At 44.0% G+C, this 26,345-nt stretch overlaps 1 protein-coding gene across 3 annotated transcripts in view; it reads left to right on the top strand.

Annotated features, from left to right (window-relative positions):
• The first annotated feature begins 263 nt into the window (after nucleotides 1-263).
• The window catches only part of ARMC9 (armadillo repeat containing 9), a 233,330-nt gene continuing 207,248 nt past the window's right edge, over nucleotides 264-26,345 (top strand). For 2 of the 3 annotated variants that reach the window (XM_073626514.1, XM_073626512.1), the window contains exons 1-2: nucleotides 267-671; nucleotides 25,506-25,595. In XM_073626514.1, the coding sequence (XP_073482615.1) occupies nucleotides 25,545-25,595 (51 nt within the window). In that variant the 5' untranslated portion in view covers nucleotides 267-671; nucleotides 25,506-25,544. Of the gene's footprint in view, nucleotides 672-25,505; nucleotides 25,596-26,345 lie in introns of all 3 variants that reach the window. The other variant, XM_073626513.1, reaches the window with a different exon arrangement.

The raw sequence follows: 26,345 nt of genomic DNA, 5'->3' as shown, positions 1-26,345 counted from the left end.
ACAGCTCTGGATGGAAGGTGAGTACTGCTGCCAAAGCAGGTTGGGCAATAGATAAGGTAAAAAAAAAAAAGTTTTTTTTTTTTTAACACACCATAAGGTAAGTATAAAACTTTGCTTAACAAAGTGTTGTCAGCTGAGACGTATTAATAAAACAAAGCTTCCATTCAGCCCCCATATGAAATATGCCAGCACTGCAGCCTCTGAACCCAAATTCTACAACGTTCCCAGCAGCTACAACGACACGCCCACACTTCCGGCTGTGGAAGTCAGGTGACGGTCGCCATAACGACCCGTTGTCGCGAGTTTGACAGAACTTTATTGTTCTCTTAGCAGTTAACAGTTTGCGTTCACAGAGTGACTTTATGTCGGCTGTACAGAAAAGAAGAACACGGCATGTCTGGAGCTGTATGTGTTCTTTCCGAGTCTCCGGCCAATCACAGCGCTGAGTTTTCTCCATTGCGAGGAGCGCCAGCAGCTCCCCTCAGGCTGTGATTGGATGAAGCGTCCGGAAGTGGAGTGTTACCCTGGTTACATTGTAACCGTCTGTTGTGGCTGAGGTGGATGCTCGAGGCCTGTTTGGAGCCTGAGCGGAGCTCGTGTGGAATTTCTCTATAGCAGAAGGTGACTGCAAACTACGGGGGGAGATATTAGTTCTCATTGCATGGATCACGGTAAGCTTCTTGTTGTAATGGACATCTCAGGACTACAGAGAGTGTCCCTCTCCTAAGATTTACTGACAGTTCTGGAAGGCCAGGGACTTTTCCATACACATTGGGGGAAATTTTCCTAAACGGGCGCAGTTGTACGTAGTAACCAATCGGCTTCCAGGTTGTATTGTTAAAGCTTAATTTAACAAGCTAAAGTTAGAAGCTGATTGGTTACTATGCACCAGATTCTGTGTGCTCCAGTTTTAGTAATTCTCCATTGAATGAAAGGTTTTAGGGCTCTTCACATTGTAAAACACTAGAACGTGTGTGCACATAGTCCTAATGGTAAACAATTAGGTGCTATTTGGCAGCGCTATACCAGGTACTTATATAGCGTTATCAATTTACACAGCTCTTTACAGTTACACTCACCAGACACTTTATTGCAGGGGTGTCCAAACTTTTTTCAAAGAGGGCCAGATTTGATGAATAGAACATGCTTGAGGGCTGACCATTTTGCCTGACATTCTTAAACCATTAAAATGTGGTCTAAGTGTGTCCGTCCGAGCGCTAATACACGGCCCAACAGAATTCTCTTGCCTTTGTGCTGTGTGTGGTGAATAGATGAGCTCGGGCGTGTTATTTGGATATACCGGATTTAATCGGCTTATAACACGCACCTTCACTTTAAAAAGGAAGTTTCAGGGAACAAAATCTTAAATTTTAAATAAAGAACTGTGAAGCAAAATAAGGGTCAGTGCCTATCTGCAGCCCCCACCGTATTGCCATGAATGCGGCAGCCCCCACATTGACATGAATGTGACCCCACCACATTGACATGAATGCAGACTCACCATTGCCATCAGTGCAGCCTGATTCATGTCCATCTGCAGACAGGGAGGGGGCGGGACGAGCGCCAACAGATATACAGGAGAAACTCCTGTTTACACGCCGGCCTCTTTAATTGAAAGTCCCGCCTCCTATGATGGACAAAACAATTGTCCAATGGCAGCGCAGGAGGCGGGACTTCCTTTTACACAGGATGCCGTGTAAGCAGGAAATTCTCCTGTATCATGTACGGCAGCAAGCATATCTATCTTTTGTGGGCCCCGGCGCTCGGGGATTCGTTGGGGGCCACAAAAAATATAAATATGTCAAAATTACCAGGCGGGCCGTCCGAAACCAGACCACGGGCCAGACTTTGGACATGCCTGCTTTATTGGGTACACAAATTGCTAGTCAGCCAATCGCATGGCAGCAACTCGATGCATTTAGGCATCTAGACGTGGTGAATATTACTTGCTGATGTAAAAAACCGAGGATCAGAATGGGGAAGAAAGGGGATTTAAGTGACTTTGAACATGGCATGGCTGTTGGTGCCAGATGGGCTGGTCTGAATATTTCAGAAACTGCTGATCTACTGGGATTTTCACCCACAACCATCTCTAGGGTTTACAGAGAATGGTCCGAAAAAGAGAAAATATCCAGTGAGCGGCAGTTGTTTGAATGAAAATGCTTTGTTGATATCAGTGGAGAATGGGCAGACTGGTTCAAGATGATAGAAAGGCAACAGTAACTCAAATAACCACTCGCTGCAACCATGGTATGCAGAATACCATCTCTGAACGCCCCTTGAAGCAGATGGGCTACGGCAGCCGAAAAACACATCAGGTGCCACTCCTGTCAGCTAAGAACAGGAAACTGAGGCTACAATTCACACAGGCTCACCAAAATTGGATGAAAATAGGAGATTCGAAAAACGTTGCCTGGTCTGATGAGTCTTGAATTCAGTTGGGACATTCGGATGGAAGGGTCAGAATTTGGTGTAAAAAAACATGAACGCATGGATCCATCCTGCCTTGTATCAATGGTTCAGGCTGGTGATGTAATGGTGTGGGCGATATTTTCTCAGCACACTTTGGGCCATTTAGTACTAATTGAGCATTGTTTAAAGGAGAAGTCCAGTCTGAGCTTCTTAGGCCGGGCTTCACCTCTGGGTCACAAGAGTGGAATTCGTTTTGCACTGCTGTGACTCTTTTTCAGCGGAGAGCGGTCTGAAGTCCGCTCTCCACTGACGTCACTGCTATCCGTCCAGGCACCGCGGCATCCCAACTCTGGGAGTCTGGATCCACCAGCTGCCTGGACTAATGGCAGTCTCCGCCTCTCAGCAAGACGCTGAGACAGCCCTCCCCACCCTTCCACAGCTCAGGGCTCTAATGAGCACTGAGGAGCAGAGCAGGAGCGATGCTGACTGATAGTCAGCAGCTCTCTGCTCGGAGAGTAGTGAGAACCAAGCCATTGGGGGTGTTCAGTGGCTTGGTTCTCAGTGCAGAGATGCCGGGGGACAGATGCAGCATCAGTCTGATGCTCCATCCACCGAGGTAAGTATGATTATCAAAAAAGAAAAAAAAAACATACTTTTAATTATTATTATTATTCAGGATTTATATAGCGCCAACAGTTTACGCAGCGCTTTACAATATAAAAGGGAGACAATACAGTTATAATACAATAAAATACAAGAGGATTAAGAGGGCCCTGCTCAGAAGAGCTTACAATCTAATAGGGTGGGGCAGGTGGTACAAAAGGTTGTAACTGTGGGGAATGAGCTGCTGGAATTGGTAGAAGATTAGTTGGAGATGTGATAGGCTTTCCTGAAGAGATGAGTTTTCAGGGATTGCCTGAAGGTAGCAATAGTAGGGGATAGCCGGATAGATGGAGGTAGCGAGTTCCAGAGGATGGGAGAGGCTCTGGAGAAATCCTGGAGACAAGCATGGGAGGTGGAGACGAGAGAGCTTGAAAGCAGGAGGTCTTGAGAAGAGCGGAGAGGTCGATTTGGGTGATATTTGGAGACAAGATTGGTGATGTAGCTTGGGGCAGAGTTGTGAATGGCTTTGTATGTTGTGGTTAGTATTTTGAATTTAATTCACTGGGTGATTGGGAGCCAGTGTAGGGATTGGAGTAGAGGGTTGTCAGACACTGAGCGGTTGGTAAGGTGGATAAGTCTGGCAGCAGCATTCGTGATAAACTGAAGAGGGGATAGCCTATGGAGAGGTAAGCCAATGAGAAGGGAGTTGCAATAGTCAAGGCGAGAGATAACAAGGGAGTGAATGAGGAGCTTGGTGGTTTCATTTGTTAAAAAGGGGCGAATTTTAGAGATGTTACGGAGGTGAATTACTTAATCACTTTCCACCCATGCTATAGCGGAATGACGGCTACAGCGCGGGCTTCCAGTGCTTGGGGGGCATCCATATACATCCTCCCATAATCGTGCTGTTCGCATGCCCCGCTCTGTGACTGCCAAGTCCTTCCGACTCGGCTGATCACAGAGCAGGGTAAATGGCCAATCACAGCAGGCCCTTAACCATGTGAACAGCTGTCAGCCAACGACAGCTGATCACGGAAGTAAACAAACCAGTTATTTGGCTTTTTCTTTCCTCACGATCAGCGTGAGGAGAGAAGCAGAAAGCCGATAACCGGCTCCTGTTACAGGGACATCGGTCCCTGCCTCAGTGCCAATCAGTGCCACCTCTCAATGCCCATTGGTGCCACCTATCAGTGCAACCATATCAGTGCACATCAGTGAAGGAGAAAAATTACCTGTTTGCAAAATGTTATAACAAAATACAAAAAAACTTTTTTTTATTTAAATTTTTAATCCTTTTTTTATTTTTTTGTTTCTTTAGCAAATTATAAAAAAACCCCGTAGTTAAGTGCCCAGTAGGCAAGTGGTTTAACTGGTTTCTTGAACGTGACAATGAGTTCACTGCACTCCAGTGGCTTCCACAGTCACCTGATCTCAAGTTCTGAAGGCAAAAGGGTGTCCAACTTGGTACTAGCAAGGTGTACCAAAAAAATAAAAAAAAAATTAAATAAAAAAATAAAGCTGCCCAGTATTTGACCCGTCCAATTTTCTTTCTGTTCTAAAGCATTGTGAGTATCGTGGAATAGTATGAAAATCACAAATAAAATTAGGCTGAACTGCCAACGCTTAGGTGTGAGTGGAACCTTAGGTAGGCTGTAGCATGACGTATTGTTGGTAAATTCATGATTTCATGAACATTGTAGATACTCTAGAATCAGATTTTAACGTGTGTTGCCAACTGGAAGCGGTGTGAAACTCAAAAATAAATATAGACTATATTGCAACTTACCAATCCTGAAATGTTTTGGCTACATTTGTTTTCTTCTTCCCTTATTAGGGCAGTGTTAAATGTTTTAAGCGATTTTACATGGATTTGACTAAAGCAGGTCATAGTTGATTTTTTTGTAAGGGGGGGACTCAGATGTGAAGGGCGCTATGCGGACTCTGATCTAAGGGGGCTTTGGGAACCCTAATTTAAGAGGGAATGTTGGAATCTATCTAGCTATCTAGCTATCTAGCTATCTAGCTATCTAGCTATCTAGCTATCTCTTTGGTGAGCAGAAATCCCCTTACTTCAGAGTTTCCCTTTACACTCTTAAGTTTCTGTACACCTCTAAATTCTTCGGGTTTGGCTTGAAGAAAAGGTAGCAACCCTACACCCTGGCAGCAGAGTTTGTCCTGCTTTTCTTTTCTTCCTCACTAATCTGTGTTACCTTGGTACAGTCTGTCATTCCTGTTGCTTCCTCCCACCTCAGTGGCAGTAAATCTTGAGGCTGTCAGCCCAAAGGTCACTGTGTGACTCCCTCATTACTCTGATTATCGGCACCAGGCTGAGAATACAGGACAACTTAGGCTGCGCACAGCAGGATAAGACCTTGCCTCACTAGATTTTAAACAGCATAGACACTTATTTATAGTGTTTTACTGTAGCTGTGAAAGGGACCAGCATAAAGTAATCTATCAGGACTTAATTTGCAGACTGAAGCTCCACTTTAGAGCTGAAGCCCAGAGAACACTTTTTTAAGCAGTTGGAGCAAGCAGATTATTATATTTTTTTTGGGGGGGGGGATAAAGGTTTTAAATATATGAATAAAAGTTAATCATTGTAAGTACCCCCTGTCAGTGGTAAATGGTTTGTCTCATCCCTCCAACTGCTAATTTCACTGGACAGCTTGGTCTGTTAAAGCGGACCTTTCACTGTTTTAGCAAAATTTACATCAGCATGTATCGTACATGTATCCAACAATTTTTATTTTTTAAAATTTTTTTTTTTTATTATTTACTTTTTTTTTTTTTTTTTTTGTCCACTTCCTGGTTTCCCTGAAGGCACTGATAACGTAGTCCCGGCAGCACCAATGCAAAGTAACCAGTGCTTTCAAGTGGTTCTAGCACCTAATCTGTAATATCCTGCAGTATTCTCATACTGTACATGCGCTAGATGGAGTGCATGACGTCATGAAGCTCATCTTGCTCATGCCCTGTACAACATTACATTCATCTGTTTAAAAAAAAAAAGCCTTCCCCTGAGATCTCGCAAAATGTTTTATTTTGAACAATATTTGCAAGAAATCTATGGTCACTTTCATTTTATAACATCAGCATTGCAATAGCAACACAGGCAAAAGTTATCTTTCACAATCCAACATAAGCTTACTTGAAAAATCTCCTTTCATGTTGTGAGTTCTGCTTGTCTGCTGGTCATCTCTTTCTACAACTTCCTGGATTCCTTGCATGTTTTGCAGCTTCTCTTCTGCTGTTTACTTTCAATTTCTAAAGCCTGGTACACACAATAAATTTTTTTTTTTTTTATTCAGCCCCAAAAACTGAGCAGCTTGCCCGGAGGTCTCTGTACCTACTATTCGATGTTAGTACAGCGATCTCCCTGCTGTGTTTTTGTGTTCTGACGGGGACCTTGCTCACCCTGCCCCTCCCCAACAGAACCCACTTATGGCATTCCTTTGGCTCTTCTTCCGAGGCACCGCCTATATGAACGCCCGTGTTTGTGCTATTAGTATTCTCTATAGCGTATAGCGTCCAGCTCCTGGTCTCGTACTAATGGTCAGGAGCAGGAAGAGCTATCACGGTGATCACTCAATAAAACCAACTCCTGGACTCTGTTTTTTTTTTTTTCTCTGAATGGGGACAAAAAATACATTGAGACTACATTCACACCCATTTTTTTTGTCACACGGCCGAATAGGGCAGCCTATTCACTTAAATAGGCTGCTCTACATGCGCCAAAGTAGCTCATGTAACTTTTGTTGGTACTGATCAAAGCAAATTTTGTGTGATCAAAGCGCAACCAAAAGTGGGACTGCTACCCATGTTTGGGGTGCCATTAGGAAGTAATGGCATCACAAACGCGGTGCAAATCTTGATGCTTTTTTAGTGCGTTTCTAGAAATGCACATTTCTTTCCACGTTCCCGGAATGCTTAGGTGTGAATGCAGCCTGAGGAGAATTTATCAAAATGGGAGCAGACAGAATCTGGGACAGTTGTGCATGGCAACCAATCAGCATCTATCTTTATTTTTCAAAGCTTGAATAAAAAGTTGAGGATTTTTTTTTTTTTTTTAAAGAAGTATGTCCCTAGCAAATACGCACTAGCTCGCCCCCTGGGGCACGCAGAGGTGCGATCCCATGACTGCTTTGTTTGGAGGACACAGTGGATCATGGCCCTCGGTACCCAGCCTCTGTGGGAAAACTGTCATGAATGACTTTCATTCATGAACAGCTTGCTTAGTAGTGTGATGCTCTGTTTGGCCCACAGCTATCACATGGTATCTAGGCCAATCACCCTGTATCAGGTGATTAGCTGTAGCCAATCACAGCATGTCAACAGTAAGCTGGCTGTCATGAATGGAAAGCCATTCAAAGACGGTAAACTATTGCTTATAAAGGTGATCATCGCTGTTATAAGCGATAAGAGTGTAAGGAAAAAACCCTGAGTAATACAGTGGTGACACTGATCTACACTGATGAAAGTATGTAAAAAAAATAGTGAACAAAATTAATTTAAAGTTTTAAAAAATGATTTATTTTTAAATATTTTTTTAACACACTGTCAACAGTCAGTTTCCCTGATCACTGCCATACCAGTTATATAAAAATAAAATAAAAAAATGGCGTAGGTTCCCCCCCAGGGGCATACCAGGCCCTTCGGTCTGGTATGGATTTTAAGAGGAACCCCTACGCCGAAAAAACGGCGTGGGGTCCCCCCAAAATCCATACCAGACCCTTATCCGAGCACGCAGCCCGGTCGGTCAGGAAAGGGGGTGGGGACGGGCGAGCGCCCCCTACCTCCTGAGCCGTACCAGGCCGCATGCCCTCAACATGGGGGGTGGGTGCTTTGGAGGAGGTCATCGTGACCACGCTCCCTAAAACGTCACAGTCCCAGCATGCCCAGGGACTGTGACGGCTTAAGGGGGCGGGGTCACCGCCTATATAAGTCAGAGCGGAGCGCCCAGAGTGCATTCCAGTCGGAGAGAGCGTTGTGTCAACATCAGAAGAAGAGAAGAGGGAAGAAGGCAGCAGACCGAGCTCCTCCGCTATAGCAAAAGAGCAGCAAAAGAGCAGAAGACCCGGAGAGCACGGAGAAGAACCGGAGAGACCCCCGAAGTTGGAAGAGGACCCCGAAGCCGGAAGAAGACCCCCGGAGCTGTCTAATAAATTACTTTAAAAATCGGTGTAGTGTTTTTTTTATTGACACATTTTCCCTAGGTGAATGGGTAGGGGTACCATGTACCCCATACTCATTCACATAGGGTAGGGCGCCGGAATCTGGGGCCCCCTTATTAAAGGGGGCTCCCGGATTCCGATAAGCCCTCCACCCGCAGACCCCGACAACCAACGGCCAGGGTTGTCGGGAAGAGGCCCTTGTCCTCATCAACATGGGGACAAGGTGCTTTGGGGTGAGGGGGGCCCCCCAAAGCATCCACCCCCCCATGTTGAGGGCATGCGGCCTGGTACGGCTCAGGAGGGGGGGGCTGCTCGCCCATCCCCCACCCCCTTTCCTGACCGACCAGGCTGCGTGCTCGGATAAGGGTCTGGTATGGATTTTGGGGGGGGGGAACCCACGCCGTTTTTTCGGCGTAGGGGTTCCTCTTTAAATCCATACCAGACCGAAGGGCCTGGTATGCCCCTGGAGGGGAACCTACGCCATTTTCTTATTTAAAATTTGGCGTGGAGTTCCCCCTCAAGATTCATACCAAACAGTGCGAGTCGGCACCCTGTCGGGTTACCATGGAAACCTGCAAACCGCAGCCAAACGCGACCGCAGTTAATTGCACTGTGCAAATGCAGCTGATCGCAGTGCCTGGAGTCTTGAACTCCACAGGAAAAGAAACATGCTTTTAACTGCGACAGAATAGCCGTCCGTGTGAAAGGCGCCTAAGTAGTTGCAACGATATGTACAGTTTTACTAACACATGTCAAAGTTGCAAAACTGCATTCCATCACGATTTGTTTGACTTTCAGGCATTAAGAGGTTAAAGGATTAGATTAAAGTGTGGTAACCAATCAGAAGTTATCAGTGGCCTAATTACAAGCAACAAATAAAAGCTGAAATCTGCTTACTTTTGTGTGTTTACCAGTCTACTGATCCTTTATGACAACAAGCAATCTTCCATGTAACAAATAGATCTGTAATTAAGTGTATTCCGAGGAACTAGAGACATAAATACTATCAGGGGAATTTATCAAAACTGGAGTGGCTGTTCATGGCAACCAATTCGTTTTTATTTGCTGTTTTCAAAGCTTGAAGCAAACTTGTAACTGAAATCTGCATTACTTACTTCTGCTTCAACGATCTGACCCCAGCACCTTCTCCCTGGCTTTTCTGGGTGACAGTCTTTGGCCATCTTGATTGGCTGTTCCAGGATAAAGTCATTCCTGCACAAAAGTTCATTCATCTTGACTTACAGGCATGCATGGCTCAGTGTACATTCTACAGAAGACTGAGTAGGCAGGTAGGTTTATTTTATTGCAGAAGAGACATTGTATGTCTCTTCTGCAATAAAGAGCATGTTTGCTCAAAGGTGTGTTTGTGTTTGTGTTTTTTTACTTCAAGTTTTCAGTTTTTCCATAGTAAAACACAAAATAAGTGAACAGTTTCATATTGGTATTTACAGCACCACAATCTATAACAAATATAAACTTCTATAATATAGTACTGACATTTTGCCTCCTGAGATATCATTTATGATATTACTGCTACATCTATGTTTTTCCAATGGGGTCTATGCCTAGGCTAAATTGACATTTTTAGATTTCAGCAGTAGGACCCTCCTTCTTTCTTTCTTTTTTTTTTTTGTCTCTGGCCAATTAGAGATGGCAGGAAGAGGTAATTGTACCCAAAAAAAGATTGGTAAAGGAAGAAGGAAAGAGTTATTTTTAGAAAGTGACCCCCGTACCCCGAATCCCGCCCCTGCCGGCCCCTTTACATCGATATAGTTCTAGGATCTCCTGTTAAGTACCGGGTCCAGGGGCTCCATATTTTTTTGAACTGTTGCATTTTATCATGTAAGATCGCAGTCATACGTCCGTTAAGCATGATCCAGGAGAGCTTGTGTTTGAGCTGATTGAATGGCACCACTGCCGATTTCCATGATTTTGCTATTGTAATTTTTGATGCTGTAAATACAAACATTATAAGATGCCTTCGAGATTTTGAAGCTGAATCTAGCGCCTAGGCACCTAACGTTGCCTGTCTTGGGGATTTAATTAAGTTTACCTGGGTGAGGGTCTATATAAAATTGTACACCATGATCCAGTAGCATCTCACCTTGGGGCACTGCCACCATATGTGGTACATCGTCCCCAGTTGTCCACAGCCACGAAAGCATCTAGGGGATGCTTCGGGTATGAAGGTCGCAAGTCCTGCTGGGACCCTATATGATCTCATTAAAACTTTGAAATTTGCTTCTATTAGTGAAGTATTTATGATGGATTTCGTGGCCCCCTGGGCTATTTTGCGCCACTCGTCCAGCTCAATTCTCTCCTGGAGGTCACCCTCCCATCTTTTCATATATTTCAACTTTTCAGTACAATTCGTGAGGACTGTGTATATTTCAGAGATAAGGCCTCTGATCTTATATTTCGTGCAGAAATATTCCATAGGGGTCATCGTAGCTATGTCTGAATTTTTTGATATTTGTAGACAAGAAATGCACTGAATGAATGAATGAATGATTTGTAAAGCGCTGCAAATGCGAACTGAATCGCCTCAAGGCGCTATCTGTGTGTGTGTATCTAACAAACTCTGAGATCGGTAACTGGTGCTTGTCCTCTAATACCCTTCTCGTTAGGATGCCCCTATAATCGCATATATCTGCTATTCTCAGTAGACCCTTGTTCTTCCACCACTCAAACGTTCTGGGAGAGAGGCCCGGGGTGAATCTTCCCCAATAGTGGAGCTAAAGGAGTATGTAAGGATTGGAAGTTGTTAGATTTAAGTAATCTGTTCCAAATGCTCAAGGAGATAGAAAGTGCCGGACTTAGAATCAGGGGTCTCTGCTTAGGGGGCAGCCGAAGAATGGAGGAGATTGGGTGTGTCTTACAGGCTTCGGCTTCTATCTGCATCCAAATTGGATGTGGTCGTGAGCTGTGGAATCTAGTAATGTGTGCCAACTGTGCAGCATAGTAGTACTTTAACAAATCTGGAAAGCCCAATCCGCCTTTTTTCTTGGGGGCATGTAACGTGCGTACATTCACCCTAGGCCTCTTGTTCCCCCAGGTAAATGACAGGAGTTTAGTTTTGAAATGATTTCAGATCTAGTTTGGCTAGTGCCACTGGTATTGTTCTAAAGAGATACTATATTCTCGGTAGCACGTTCATTTTGACTGAGTGTAGTCTGCCAAAACACGACGGCGGGTGGGTCGACCATCTTGTCAGGTCGGCCCCTAGATTTTTAAACAATGCAGGGTAATTGTGGGAGTACAGTGTGTTCCAAGCTGGAGTAAGATTTATTCCCAAATTTGGGAGAGTATCAGTTTTCCATATAAATTTGTAAGATCGTTTTAGGGTGGAAATCATGGTGTCTTCTAGGGAGATGTTCATGGCCTACGATTTGCCATGGTTGATTTTGAGACCTGAGATTATGGAGAATGGTTTGAGCATGGCATATAGGTTGGGAAGGGTGGTGATGGGGGATGAAATTGTCATCAGTATATCATCTGCAAAAAGGATGCATTTGTGTTTGGTGCCCCCAAATTCTATTCCTCTGATGTCTAAGGAGGTTCATATCTGTATTGCGAGTGATTCTAGTGCCAGTACAAAAAGTAGCGGGGACAATGGACAGCCTTGGCGTGTCCCTCTTTGGATGTTTATTGGGCCTGAAAAATAGCCTTTTACCGTTAGTGCTGCCGTCTGGGTTTTTTTTTTTTTTTTTTTTTTTTTTTTTTATAAACCGAAACAGATTTATTGAGTTTCAAAATTCAAAAAATTTAGACAGTTCAGATGTAAACCAATACAAGCATATATACTAGAGATTCACGATTAATCGTTAAAAAAAAAAAACACATGATCTTGATTCAACCCCCCTCGCAATCTCTATGCAGAATTTCCCGATTCAAAAAACCCACAGCCTGCCAATATTTTCACAACATTGTCAGCTGGTAGATAACTATAAATATTGTAACTTTTCATTCTTTGATCAAAGGAATGAACTTCTGTGTGTAGATGAGGTAAGTTTGGGGTAGGGAGTTCCAAAGGATGGGAGAAGCTCTAGTGAAATCCTGGAGGCAAGCATGGAAGGAGGTGACAAGGGAGCTAGAGAGCAAGAGGTCTTGGGAGTACCGAAGAGACTGGCTTGGTTGGTATTTTGGGACTAGGTTAGTGATGTAGCTGGGGGCAGAGTTATGGATGGCTTTGTAAATTATTGTTAGTACTTTGAATTTTATTAGTTGGGTGAGTGGAAGCCAGTGGAGGCGTTGGCAGAGAGGGGTGGAGGACACTAAATGGTTGGTAAGGTGGATGAGTCTTGCAGAGGCATTCAATGGACTGAAGTGGGGATAGTCTATGTAAAGGTAATCCATTGAGGAGGGAGTTGCAGTAGTCGAGGCGAGAGATAACCAGGGTGTGAATTAGAAGCTTGGTGGTGTCAATTAAAAAGGGGCGTATTCTGGAATTGTTGCTGAGGATGATTTGGACAGGGATTGTATGTGGGCCTGAAAGGACAGTTCAGAGTCTAAGGTTACCCCTAGCACCCTGGCATGTGGGGACGGACTGATAGATGTGCCATTAATCTTGACAGAGAAGTCAGGAGAAGGGGCATGTGGGGCAGGAAATAGATTCAGTTTGAGGAAGTGGTTTGACATCCAGGCTGATATGTCCGTTAGTAAATCAGTGATGCGTGAGGAGATTGATGGGATGAGCTGAGGGGTAGAGAGATAGATTTGGGTGTCATCAGCATATAAATGGTAGTGGAAGCCATGGAAGGCTATCAGCTGATCCAGGGAGGATGTGTAGATCGAGAATAGTAGAGGTCCAAGGACAGAACCTTGGGGGACCCCAATGGTAAGAGGATTTGGAGAGGAGGAAGTGTAGTTGTAAGTGACACTGAAGGTGCAATGAGATAGGTAAGATTCGAACCAACGGAGAGTGCAGCCATGGAGACCAAGCAAATTGAGTTTTTTGAGGAGGAGGGGGTGGTCAACTGTATCAAAGGCAGCTGAAAGGTCCAAGAGTAAGAGTACGGAATAATGACTGTTGGTTTTGGCTGTTAGTAAGTCGTTTGTGAGTTTTAGGAGGGCAGTTTCTGTGGAGTGCTGTGGGCGAAATCCAGACTGAAGGGGATCAAGAAGGTTATTCTCAATGAGGTGGTCGCTCAGTCGGTTGTAGACTAAGGGCCCTTTCACACTGGAGCGGTTTGCAGGCGCTATTGCGCTAATAATAGTGCCTGCAAACCGACCCGAAAGTGCCGCTGCTGTCTCTCCGGTGTGAAGAAAAGTCCTGCTAGCAGCATCTTCGGAGCGGTGAAGGAGCGGAGTGTATACCGCTCCTTCACCGCTCCTGCCCATTGAAATCAATGGGACAGCACGGCTACACCACTGCAGAGGCGCTTTTGCGGTGGTTTTTAACCCTTTCTCGGCCGCTAGCGGGGGGGTAAAACCGGCCCGCTAGTGGCCGAATACCGACGGTAAAGCGCCGCTTACAATAGCGGTGCTGTACCGCCGCCGACGGCCATCGTCCCAGTGTGAAAGGGCCCTAAATGTTTAGAGGAGTTTAAGAGATGGGTAAGAGAGTAAAGAGATGGGTCTTAGGTTGTTAAGATTGGTGGGTTCTAGTGAGGCCTTTTTTGGTATGGGAGTGACTAGCGCATGTTTTAGAGGGTTAAGGAAGATGCCAGTAGAGAATGAGAGGTTGAAGATATGAGTTAAAGAGTATAGGATAGAGTCCGATGGTGACCGTAGTATTTGAGAAGGAACAGGGTCCAGGAGGCAGGAGGTTAGGTGGGCGTTAGAAAAAAGTTTAGTGACTTCCTCTATAGTAGCTGGGTTAAAAGAGGGAAGTATTGATTGTGCAGGAGGACAAGGAGTGTAAAGTGAGGGAGATATCTGTAGAGCAGAGATCTCGAGACGAATTGTCTCAATCTTATTTTTGAAGCGATTAGCAATCTCCTAGGCAGTGAGTAAGGTAGTGGGTGGAGGTAATGGAGGACGAAGTGGTAAAGGTGGAAAAGAGAAGTGGCCAAGTTGGGGCAGGACAAGGAAAAGATTTTGTCGTAGAGACAATCTGTTGCAGAAAAAAGAAGAGAAGGGTTAAGATGGCGAAGGTTTCTAGGGGCAATAGTTTTAGTTGGAATGCAAGGAGGAGGCAGACAAGGAGAGAGTGAAGCTAATAAGGTGGTGATCAGAGAGAGAAAAATTAATATTGGAGAGGTTGTGTGGAGTAAATACAGTAGGTAGGAGAATATGAGGTCAAGGCAGTTGCCAACCGAGTGAGTAGAAGCGCTTGTCCATTGTTTTAGGTCAAAAGAGGATGTTAGGCTCAGCAGCTTAGAAGTAGCGGGAGTGTTAAGATTAACAGGGATGTTCATATCACCAAGAATAATTGTTGGAATTTCAGAAGAGAGAAAGTAGGGTTGCCAGGCAGAGAAGTCATCAAGGAAGTTTGATACCGGTCCAGGGGGGCGATAGATCACAGCAATTCTCAATGAAACTGGAGAAAATAGACAAATACAGTGCGCTTCAAATGAGGAGAGGGACAGAGAGGGGGGTGGATGAAGAACCTGAAAAGTGCTTTGAGGGGATAGGAGGATTGCAACACCACCTCCTTTCTGTCCACTAGGCCTAGGAGAGAGTCCACAGGAGTCCACCATAGGAGAGAGCAGCAGGAGAAGGAAGGTCAGATTCTTGAATCCAGGTCTCCGTAATTGCAAGTAGGTGCAGGGAGTTTGTGATAAATAGGTCATGGACGGTGGTGAGTTTGTTACAAACAGAGAGGGCATTCCAAAGGGCACAGGAGAAGGGGTGGCAGGTTCTAGGCTGAAGAGGAATAGAAATGAGATTGTGTGGATTGCGGCTGCTATCAGAGGATGGGGGGTGCTGGGTATGTTATTTTTTTAGCAGAGACCCTACGGAATAAAATGGCGATTGTTGCAATATTTTATGTCACACTGTATTTGCTCAGCTTTGTATTAAACACAATTTTTGGGGGCAAAAATACACTTCAATGAATTAGAAAAAAAAGCTAAACAGTAAAGTTATCCCAACTTTGTTGTATAATGTGAAAGATGATGTTACGCTGCAAGAATCGTGAGAGAATCGTGATCTTTATTCCAAGCAAAACAAAAATCATGATTCTCATTTTGACCAGAATCGTTCAGCTCTAATATATACATGATCTTTGTTAGCAAAAGTATTCAGACACCTATCTTTACACACACGTAAACTTTAATGGCATCCCAGTCCTAGTCCATAGGGTTAAATATTGAGTTGGCCCATCCCTTGCAGCTAGGTTTAGGAGTGTATCTATGGGGATGTTTGATCATTCTTCCAGAGGCGCATTTGTGAGGTCAGGCACTGATGTGGACGAGAAGGTCTGGCTCGCAGTCTCCAATTCATCCCAAAGGTGTTCTATCGGTTTGAGGTCAGGACTCTGTGCAGGCCAGTCAAGTTCCTCCACCCCAAACTCGCTCATCCATGTTTTTATGGACCTTTGTGCACTGGTCCAAATCATTTGGTGGATGGGGGGGATTATGGCGTGAGGTTATTTCAGGGGTTGGGCTTGACCCCTTAGTTCCAGTGAAGGGAACTCTTAAGGTGTTAGCATACCAAGACATTTTTGACAATTTCGTGCTTCCCAATATTGTGGGAACAATTTGGGCATGGCCTCTTCCTGTTCCAACTTGACTGTGCACAAAGCAAAGTCCATAAATACATGGATGAGCGAGTTTGGGGTGGAGGAATTTGGCTGGCCTGCACAGAGTTCAACTTCAACCCGATAGAACACCTTTGGGATGAATTAGAGCGGAGACTGCGAGCCAGGCCTTCTCGTTCACATCCGTGCCTGACATCACAAATGGGCCTCTGGAAGAATGGTCAAACATCCCAATATACACACTCCTAAACCTAGCTGAAAAGGGTGGGACTCAACATTGAACCCTATCGACAAAGACAGGGATGCCATTAAAGTTCATGTGCGTGTAAAGGCAGGTGTCCCAATACTTTTTAGTAATATAGTGTATATGCATAGGAAGGCTACAGAGATACTTGGTCAATAGAAATAATACATCACTATGAGCTTTAAAAGAGATGTATGGGATTTTTTATTTTCGCAATCGTACTTGCCTAGGTGGATGCAGTATCGGCTCGATGCTGCATCTGTCCCCCAGCGCCTCTAACACTGAGAACTGAGTGATCCAACGCCGCCGATCGCTCAGTTCTCAGAGAGCTGGTGACTGCCAGTCACCGCTCTCTGCTCTGCTCTCCCTCCCCCTCGCTCACTGGAGCGCTGATCTGTGGAGGGGGCAGGAGCGGCCAGCTCAGGCTCTTGGCGGGTCGCTGAGAGGCTGAGCCAGGTTCCGGTCCAGGCATTTGGGCGGATCCCGACTCCATTGTTTTGATCTTGCCCGAGCCTGGACAGGCTCTGTGACATCAGCAGAGAGCGCATTTCAGCCCACTGTCTGCTGAAAATGGGTCACAGGAGTGCAGAGCGAACTGTACTCCAGTGATCCACAGGTGAAATACAGCCAAACAAACCTCACCTTTTAAGCCTAGTACACGTGATCAGAATATTGTAAAAAAAATACCACTTTTTGAAGAGATCGTACGATAATCTGATCGTTGGTACACAGCTTTTGTCTGAAATTATTCGAAGGGACAAACGCACAAACTTTTCTTGTACAATACCAGATGGTATGATTTTCGTTTAACTAGTTGCTGCCCGCCCACCGTCAAATGACGGCGGGGCGGTGCGGCTCTCGTTCTGATACAACTTTATATGACGGTGTCCCAGAACGGCCGCTCTCGGGGGCGCCGCGACTCAGATCTCTGTAAAGAGTCGCGTCCCTTTAACCACGCCTCACGCTGACAGAGTGTGTGGCGAGGAGAGCCGATCAGCAGCATCTCCACGCAGGGGGACATCTACACATGTAATGTGTAAAGTAAAGTGTCCTGATTACAATATAGCGCCAACTGTGTCACCAACCAGTGCCAGCAACCAGTGCCAGCAATCGGTGCCCACCAGTGGCAGCAATCAGTGCAAAAGCATTTGACACAGTTCCCCATAAACGTTTACTGTACAAAGTAAGGTCCGTTGGCATGGACCATAGGGTGAGTCCATGGATTGAAAACTGGCTACAAGGGCGAGTTCAGAGGGTGGTGATAAATGGGGAGTACTCGGAATGGTCAGGGGTGGGTAGTGGGGTCCCCTAGGGTTCTGTGCTGGGACCAATCCTATTTAATTTGTTCATAAACAACCTGGAGGATGGGGTAAACAGTTCTATCGCTGTATTTGCGGACAACACTAAGCTGAGCAGGGCAATAACTACTTGCAGGAAACCTTGCAAGAAGATCTGAACAAATTAATGGGGTGGGCAACTACATGGCAGATGAGGTTTAATGTAGTAAAATAATGCATTTGGGTGGCAAAAATATGAATGCAATCTACTCACTAGGGGTGAACCTATGGGGGGAATCTAGGATGGAAGTAGTACTAGTACTAGTAGATGATAGGCTCAGCAGTGGCATGCAATGTCAAGCTGCTGCTAACAAAGCAAACAGAATATTGGCATGCATTAAAAGGTGGATCAACTCCAGGCATTAAGCGCTAATTCTCTCTCTCTTCAGGACTCTGGTCCGGCCGCACCTAGAGTATGCTGTCCAGTTCTGGGCACCAGTCCTCAGGAAGGATGTACTGGAAATGGAGCGAGTACAAAGAAGGGCAACAAAGCTAATAAAGGGTCTGGAGGATCTTAGTTATGAGGAAAGGTTGCGAGCACTGAACTTATTCTCTCTGGAGAAGAGACGCTTGAGAGGGGATATGATTTCAATTTACAAATACTGTACTGGTGACCCCACAATAGGGATAAAACTTTTTCGCAGAAGGGAGTTTAATAAGACACGTGGCCACTCACTAAAATTAGAAGTAAAGAGGTTTAACCTTAAACTACGTAGAGGGTTCTTTACTGTAAAGAGAATGTGGAATTCCCTTCCACAGGCGGTGGTATCAGCAGGGAGCATCAATAGTTTAAAAAAACGATTGGATAAGCACCTGAATGACCGCAACATACAGGGATATAATGTATATATTACATACAGATGTAATACTGACATATATTCACACACATTTGATGGACTTTTTTCAACCTCACCTACTATGTAACAATGTAACCACTACATTGATCAGTTTGTACAATGGGAAGTACTTGATTCACTATAGTTCTCTATTGTTGGACCGTGGGCGACTTTCATTTGAATCTTTTTAGTTCCACTTTAAGCCCTGGTTTTTACACTTATGTAATGTGGGAAACTCATCGAATCCTGTGCATTTCCCGCACTGCATTGCAATCGCACAGCATCCATGCGATCTGCTGCGATAGTCTGTTATCTTAATGACACCCCGAAATAGATTGCAGAACGCAGCACAATTACTAGAATCGCATCGTATGGGTGTGAACACCATATAATGCGATTCAGGTTTGGGGGGGGGGGAAAGGGTTCTGCACCATTCATCAGACATCGCATGTGATGCGCACAGGAATCGCACCGCATTCACATGTGGTGTCTACACTTTTCAAGTGTGGACTCAGCAAACCAATAAATATACACTTATTGACATTTTTTTTACCAAAGACATGTGGCCAAATACATTTTGGCCTAAATGTATGACTAAAATTGAGTTTATTGGATTTTTTTTTAGAACAAAAAGTAGAAAATATCATTTTTTTTCAAAATTTTCGGTCTTTTTCCGTGTATAGCGCAAAAAATAAAAACGGCAGAGGTGATCAAATACCATCAAAAGAAAGCTCTATTTGTGGGAAGAAAAGGACGCAAATTTCGTTTGGGTACAGCATTGCATGACCGCGCAATTAGCAGTTAAAGCGACGCAGTGCCAAATTGTAAAAAGTGCTCTGGTCAGGAAGGGGGTAAATCCTTCCGGGGCTGAAGTGGTTAAATAAAGAAACTGAAGATAAAAGCTGGTTTCCTTATACAGCTACTCCAGATTCTGTCAGCTCCGGTTTTGATCAATTACCCCTATGTACATACAACTGGTTATTATGCTGACCTCTTACAATACGGAATTTGTCGTAAAGTTAGATTGGGGCTAAAATAGTTTAGTATGTTCAATGCAATGGAGTCTGAGAACACGAAATAGCCTTTATCTCTGTTATTAATTTGGAGTGCCAATTGCTTAAATAAAGGATATTCATAATTTGTTGATCGCTATCAAACGCCCTAGGAAAAAACTTACATGCGATGAGAAGTGCATAAAACCTTAGGTATAGTAAAAGCAGGCACCTACATGAACACATCTCCTGTATCTGCTGACCAATCTAACACATTGGCTCGGGGCTATCTTGGCACATTCCTCCTTACAGAACTGTTTTACCTTGCTGATATTTTGGGCAGCTTTGAATAACTTACTCACTTCAGGTCATGGCACATCATATCAGTTCAGTTAAGGACAGGACCATGAAGGATAAATCCCGCTTTGTGTATTCATAAGTCTATTCCTACATATAGTTCCTTTCTTACCTCAGCTTATCTGACAGCTGAGACAACAAAGGAAATGTGTGTTTTGTTTTGTTTTTTTAATAGGTTTTTAATTTAGGGTCTGATAGAGGCATTGGGGTTGATTTACTAAAGGCAAATAGGTTGTTCACTGTGCAAGGGAATTTTCTATAGACTGGCCGTACACGGTTCAAATCTCGGCCAGTTCAGCAGCAACTGGCTGAGATTCAAAGCATTAATGGGCAGGCTAGATGATCAATCAACTTGGGTACAACCAGCCTGCCAACCAATCTTACGATTATCGCTAGTGGCTGCTATAGCCGCTAGCGATAATCCCTGCCTTCTCCCGGTGGGGATGGCTCCCCCCCCCCACCGGGAGACAATGGCTCAGCAGGAGGGATTCCACTGTCAGCGCTGTCTGTTTGATGGGGGAATCATGCAAACTTATTTCCTGCAATTCGTGGCTGCAGTAAAACAAATTCAGTGTATGGGCTGCCCAAGCTTAGTGAACGATGTGAAGCTCCTCTTACTTCCGACATCCAATTGTTTGTAAGCAAAAATACTGTTTTTACACATAATTGGGTATTCTTTGCAAAGTGATTTTTTTTTTTTTTTTTTTTTTTTTTTTTTATTACTAAGCAAAAGAAAAATTCCCTTGCAAAGTATAACCAGCCTATTTGCCTTTAAATCAAACAAAAGCTCATCCTGCCTGGCAAGAATGGTGTCGAGCTGTTCTGCCATATCATGGACAGGATGGCTTGTGTAGATAAATACATTCCAATTTGCATCATCCTATTCAATAGCAGAATATTAGGTGTCTACCTGTTATCTAAAATTCATTGGTAACAGAATGTCCAGTAAGATTTCTAAATTATGCAAGAGCTGACATTCCTGCTAAACACTAAGCAGGTATTATCAGCAGCTACAGGAAACGTTTGGTTGAGGTTTTTCTTAGTAAAGAAAATTTTGCCAGATATATAAAACGCCCAAAAATCTCTAAAACCTTCCTAATTATTTTTATGAACTGTCTTTGTTTTCCTACTTTAACTTTCCTGCACTAAAAATGACCTATTGATCCTGCCAGCTTTGCTTTTATTTTTTTTTATACTTGGAAGTCTTCACACAGTACACATCATATGCTGGGCCTTTCTCTTTTGGGATTCTCCTGGCAGTCCTTATATGGAGGTGCCACTCGTTACACAGTAAATGCAGGGTGCTGTGCTGGGTCAGTGACGCCCCACATTCACAGTATGCTGTTGAATGACATGGGGACATTCAGTCTGGAAGACTAATGACCACTTTATTTTGATATACATTTTGCTTGGAGTTGGGCTTTAAAAATAAATACATTTAACATTATCATGTAATCTGTGCCGGTTGGCTGTTTATTTACATTTTTTTACTGTTTGCAATACATTTTTAGTTAGGTATCTTTCTATGTGTTATGGCTGTCATGGATTTCTGTGCCATGTGTGGTGGTGTTGCTTTTCATTTTGGAGAGCAAATTCCTTTATTTACTTGCAGTGCATCCGGAAAGATTTCACAGCGCTTCACTTTTTCCACATATTGTTCTATTACAGCCTTATTCCAAAATGTATTAAATTCACTATTTTCCTCAAAATTCTACAAACAATACCCCATAATGACAAGGTGAAAGAAGTTTGTTTTGAAATCTGAAAATTTATTAAAAAAAAATCACATGTACATAAGTATTCATAGCCTTGGATGGGGATCGTTGGCGCACAGCCATTTTCAGATCTCTCCGGAGATGTTCAATCTGATTCAAATCTGAGCTCTGGCTGGGCCACTAAAGGACATGGACAGAGTTGTCCCGTAGCCACGCCTTTGTCATCTTGGCTGTGTGTTTTAGGGTCGTTGTCCTGGAAGATGAACTTTCGTCCCAATCTGAGGTACAGAGTGCTATGGAGCAGGTTTTCATCAAGTATGTCTCTGTACATTGCTGCATTCATCTTTCCCTCGATCCTGACAAGTCTCCCAGTTCCTGCTGCTGAAAAACATCCCCACAGCATGATGCTGCCACCCCCATGCTTCACTGTAGGGATGGCATTGGCCAGGTGATGAGCGGTGCCTGGTTCCCTCCAGACATGATGCTTGCCGTTCAGGCCAAAGAGTTCAATCTTTGTTTCATCAGAAAAGAAAATGTTGTTTCTCATGGTCTAAGAGTCCTTCAGGTGTCTTTTGTCAAACTCCAAACGGGTTGTCATGTGCCTTTTACTGAGGAGTGGCTTCCGTCTGGCCACTCTACCACACAAGCTTGATTGGTGGAGTGCTGCAGAGATGGTTGTTCTGGAAGGTTCTCCTCTCTCCACAGAGAAGTGATGGAGCTCTGTCAGAGTGACCATTAGGTTTTTGGTCACCTCTCTGACTAAGGCCCTCCTCCCTCGATCGCTCAGTTTGGCCGGGCAGCCCGCTCTAGTAAGAGGGTGTTCCAAACTTCTTCCATGTACGAATAATGGTGGCCACTGTGCTCATTGTGACCGTCAATGCTGTAGACATTTTTCTGTACTCTTCCCCAGATCTGTGCCTCGATACAATCCTGTCTACAGACAATTCCTTGGACTTCGTGGCTTGGTTTGTGCTCTGACATGCATTGTTAACTGTGGGACTTTATTTAGACAGGTGTGTGCCTTTCCAAATCATGTCCAATCAACTGAATTTACCACAGGTGGACTCCATGTTGTAGAAAAATCTCAAAGATGATCAGTGGAAACAGAATGTACCTGAGCTCAATTTTGAGTGTCATGACAAAGGCTGTGAATACTTATGTGCATGTGATTTTTAATACATTTGCAAAGATTTCAAACAAACTTCTTTCACGTTGTCATTATGGGGTAGTGGTTGTAGAATTTTAAGGAAAATAGTGCATTTAATCTATTTTGGAATAAGGCTGTAACATATCATGTAGAAAAAGTGAAGCACTGTGAATACTTTCTGGATGCACTGTATCTACTTCTGTTTAGGGTCCTTTCACACGGGACGGATCCGTGATGATCCGCCCCATGAACATCCGCTTGCTCAGCGGGGACCGCTCCGTGGATCCCTGCTGAGCAGGCAGATGACAGGTCCGTCGCTGCACACTGTGCAGCGACAGACCTGTCAGAGCGCCGCTCTCCCCTATGGGGGATCGGATGATGACGGACCGTAGAGTCCGTAGTCACCCGATCCGATAATGGATGGAAAAGTAGGTTTTTCCTCTGTTACACTTTTTCGGATCGGAGCGGGTCGGATGTCAGCGGACATGTCACCGCTGACATCCGACGCTCCATAGAGGTTTATGGAGGGTCCGTTCAGGTCCGCCTAAAAAACTGACAGGCGGACCTGAACGGATCGTTCATGTGAAAGAGGCCTTATTCATGCGTTTGACATTTGGTACAAAATTTTAAGTAAACCATTTATTTCATAATGGTTTCTGGAGGTTTGTTTGCTTTTTTTTTTCTGTACATCTAGTTCCTGACATAAATATATTGGCTGCTAGCATGGTACATGTTTATGATTTGGTTGTTTTTAAGGGTCATTGTAGTCCCAATAGCTATATAATTATATGAGAAGTGGCAGACAAAGCATAACAAAGTTACTATGAGATGTAATCAAATTGTATAATTTTGAGTCTGTATCATGAACCAACTGAACAGAACAAAGAACAGAACATTGTACAGTACAAGAAGTTCTAATCCAATAAATCCACCTAAGGTAAAATTATACCTTTTTGGGCTGGGGGCAAGAATTGCGGAAGTAACATTATGCTTGTTTAAACACTGCCCACTGTGCCCAGGGGTAAACTCCAGTCCAGAAGTTTACTTTCCGTTACTTGGTTTATCCATATACTGGTGTATCTGTAAATGTCTTTTTCCAAGTGTTCTCATACTAGCAGTGAAATTGTAGAGCTTAAAGGTAAGCACCACTCTGTTTAGGTGATGACAGTTGGAGAATAAAGTTGTAAATTATGACTTTGTCCATGTGTTTGGAGACTGTGTCAGCTGACCTGTAGAGTAGAGCATTTTCTGACAAGACCCAGACATTTCATGAAGGGAAGGGTATAACTTTTCTACATAAGCCATGTGGCATTATTGCTATATCCTAAGATATAAAAGGTGCACAAACTTCTATATTATTATACCAAAATTACAAAAGATGATGTCTCATCACCTATTTATGTATGTGAAAAACATATTGTTTGACAAGAAACCAATGAATAAACTACACAGTGTGACCAAAAATACATAAAGAATATTGCATAAAAATGAAAGTTAAAGAAAATGAATAAACCTAAAAAGGCCAATTACGGTCCAGAAAGGACAATCTACTTAAAATATGAATTCTGTGTGCTATGACCTCCGCATGCAGTTGCTTAGAGATCCTGGTAATACGGTGAGGACGTGGCACTTCTGGTTATTTGGTGACCTGTGAGCACTGTATGCAGAGGTCATAGCACATTCGTATTTTTTTAGGTGGAATGTTCCTTTTGGACCGTAATTGGACACTGGGAGTGGAATAATAAAAATATATATATATATATATATATAACATTTTTACCTTTTTTTTTTCCCATTGTTATTCTTGTGTAATATTGTTTATGGATTTTTGCTCATACTATGTATTTTATCAAGGTGGAATTTCAATTTAGGAAAAAATGAGATATCATCTTTTGTATTTGTGGATATAGTATTATATGAGTTTGCTCACCATTTTTTGTAAAACTTGTATCTGGAGGATTGAGTGCAGCATCTTCCTATTTCACCTAGCCTAATTTGACACTTTTTAGTGTTTGTGTGTGTTTTTTTTTTTTTAATTTTATCTTGCAATTTGTTTTTTAACTTCTGCTACTGTGCTATCATTTAAGTCTTGTTCAAATTTGCGGCAGCACTTACTGCCCCTTTGCAGTAATGACAGGTGGTTGGGAAGCAATGCCTGCTTTAAACCTTAAAAGGCTAAACCACTGTGCCACAACCATGTACAAAGCGTGCTTTTTGTGGCATGGTCCCATTAACTTGAATGGGTTGCATGCGACGGAGGTATTGGTCGCCAAATGAGATGGGGTTTCACTTTTGCTGTAGCTGCAAAACATTATTACTGTGGCATGTGTACAGCCCTGAGTGGCTGCGTGTCTTTGTTTAGGTGGGGGATAGGAGGCGGTACAATCATGGCTCGGCTGCCTGCTTTTGCCGCCCATGTGAACAGCCACCAATGTGAACAAGCCCTCACAGGTCAGCAATATTGACTTCCATTGCCAGTTTGTCTTTGTGGATTTCCCTCTGATATGAAGATAACGATGACGTTGATATGTATATATTGTTACAGCAGTTTGGGCAGGGCTTTACAATATAAATGGTGCATGTATTGCTACAATAAAATCCAATGCAAGAGGGTTAGGGGGCCCTGCTCTTGAGAGCTTACAATGTAAAAGGTAATTAAATGTGAGGAATATGAGGGAGCCTACGTATAAGTACAGTTTTAGGCAGGGGCAGGACAAGGTTCCTGAGAGAAATTAGTTTTTAGGGATCGCCTAAATATGGACAGAGTAGGAAATAGACTGAGGTAGAGATTCCAGAGGATGGGAGAGGCTCTGGAGAAGTCCTGGAGGTGAGCATGGGAGGAGAAGACGAAGGAGTTCAAGAGCAGAATTTGGCAATTTACATTTCAGAGGATTTCCCTATGTTAACTGAACTGTTTAGATATACGCTTTCTTCCTTTTTTTTTTGTTTAACTATTTCTGTCCACTCAAAATACTTGAGTAGATTTGTTTTGTAGTATCATTTGCAATCAAGAGCTTATGAAGGTATTTTATTTTTCATTTTTCAGACTTTCTTGCTATGTGGAAGGTAAAAGAAATATCATAAAATGGGTGATATTTTGGCCTATGAAGCAGATTTGCTTGGATTAGTAAAAGAGGTATGTATCATTTGTTTTACTTTTGTTTTTTATAGTTTCCCTTCCATCATATGGCTAAGGCTCCTTCCACATAGGGCGGGCTCCATTAGAGTCCACCTGCTCAGCAGGGAATCTATCCACTGTTCCCCGCTGAGCAGGCGAATGAATGGTCTGTGTCCGCGGACATAGACACAACCTGCTCTGCTTTATGGGCGGTCGGATAAAAACAGACCGCCTGTCCCTTTACACCCAACTGCCATCCGATCCACCAGACGGATGAGGAACAGATCACCATCCGTCTGTTTTTAGTGGACAGGATCAAATTGGATGTTGGCAGGACACCCGCCACTCCATAGAGGAGACTGAGAGCCCTTGCACACTGGGGCGGTTTGCAGGCGCTATTGCGCTAATAATAGCGCCTGCAAACCGACCTGAAAGTGCCGCTGCTGTGTATCCAGTGTGAAAGCCCCGAGGGCTTTCACACTGGAGCGGTGCGCTGGCAGGATGGTAAAAAAAGTCCTGCCAGCAGCATCTTCGGAGCGGTGTGTATACCGCTCCTTTACCGCTCCTGCCCATTGAAATCAATGGCATGGCGCGGCTATACCACCGGCAAAGCGCCTCTGCAGAGGCGCTTTGCGGTGGTATTTAACCCTTTCTCGGCCGCTAGCGGGGGGTAAAACCGCCCCGCTAGCGGCCGAATACCGACGGTAAAACGCCGCTAATAATAGCGGCGTTTTACCGCCGACGCCGCCCCCGCCCCAGTGTGCAAGG

The sequence above is a fragment of the Aquarana catesbeiana genome, linkage group LG04 (genome assembly GCF_042186555.1).
Source record: "Aquarana catesbeiana isolate 2022-GZ linkage group LG04, ASM4218655v1, whole genome shotgun sequence".
Taxonomy (NCBI): Eukaryota; Metazoa; Chordata; class Amphibia; order Anura; family Ranidae; genus Aquarana; species Aquarana catesbeiana.
This window is presented reverse-complemented; position numbering and strand designations above follow the sequence as displayed.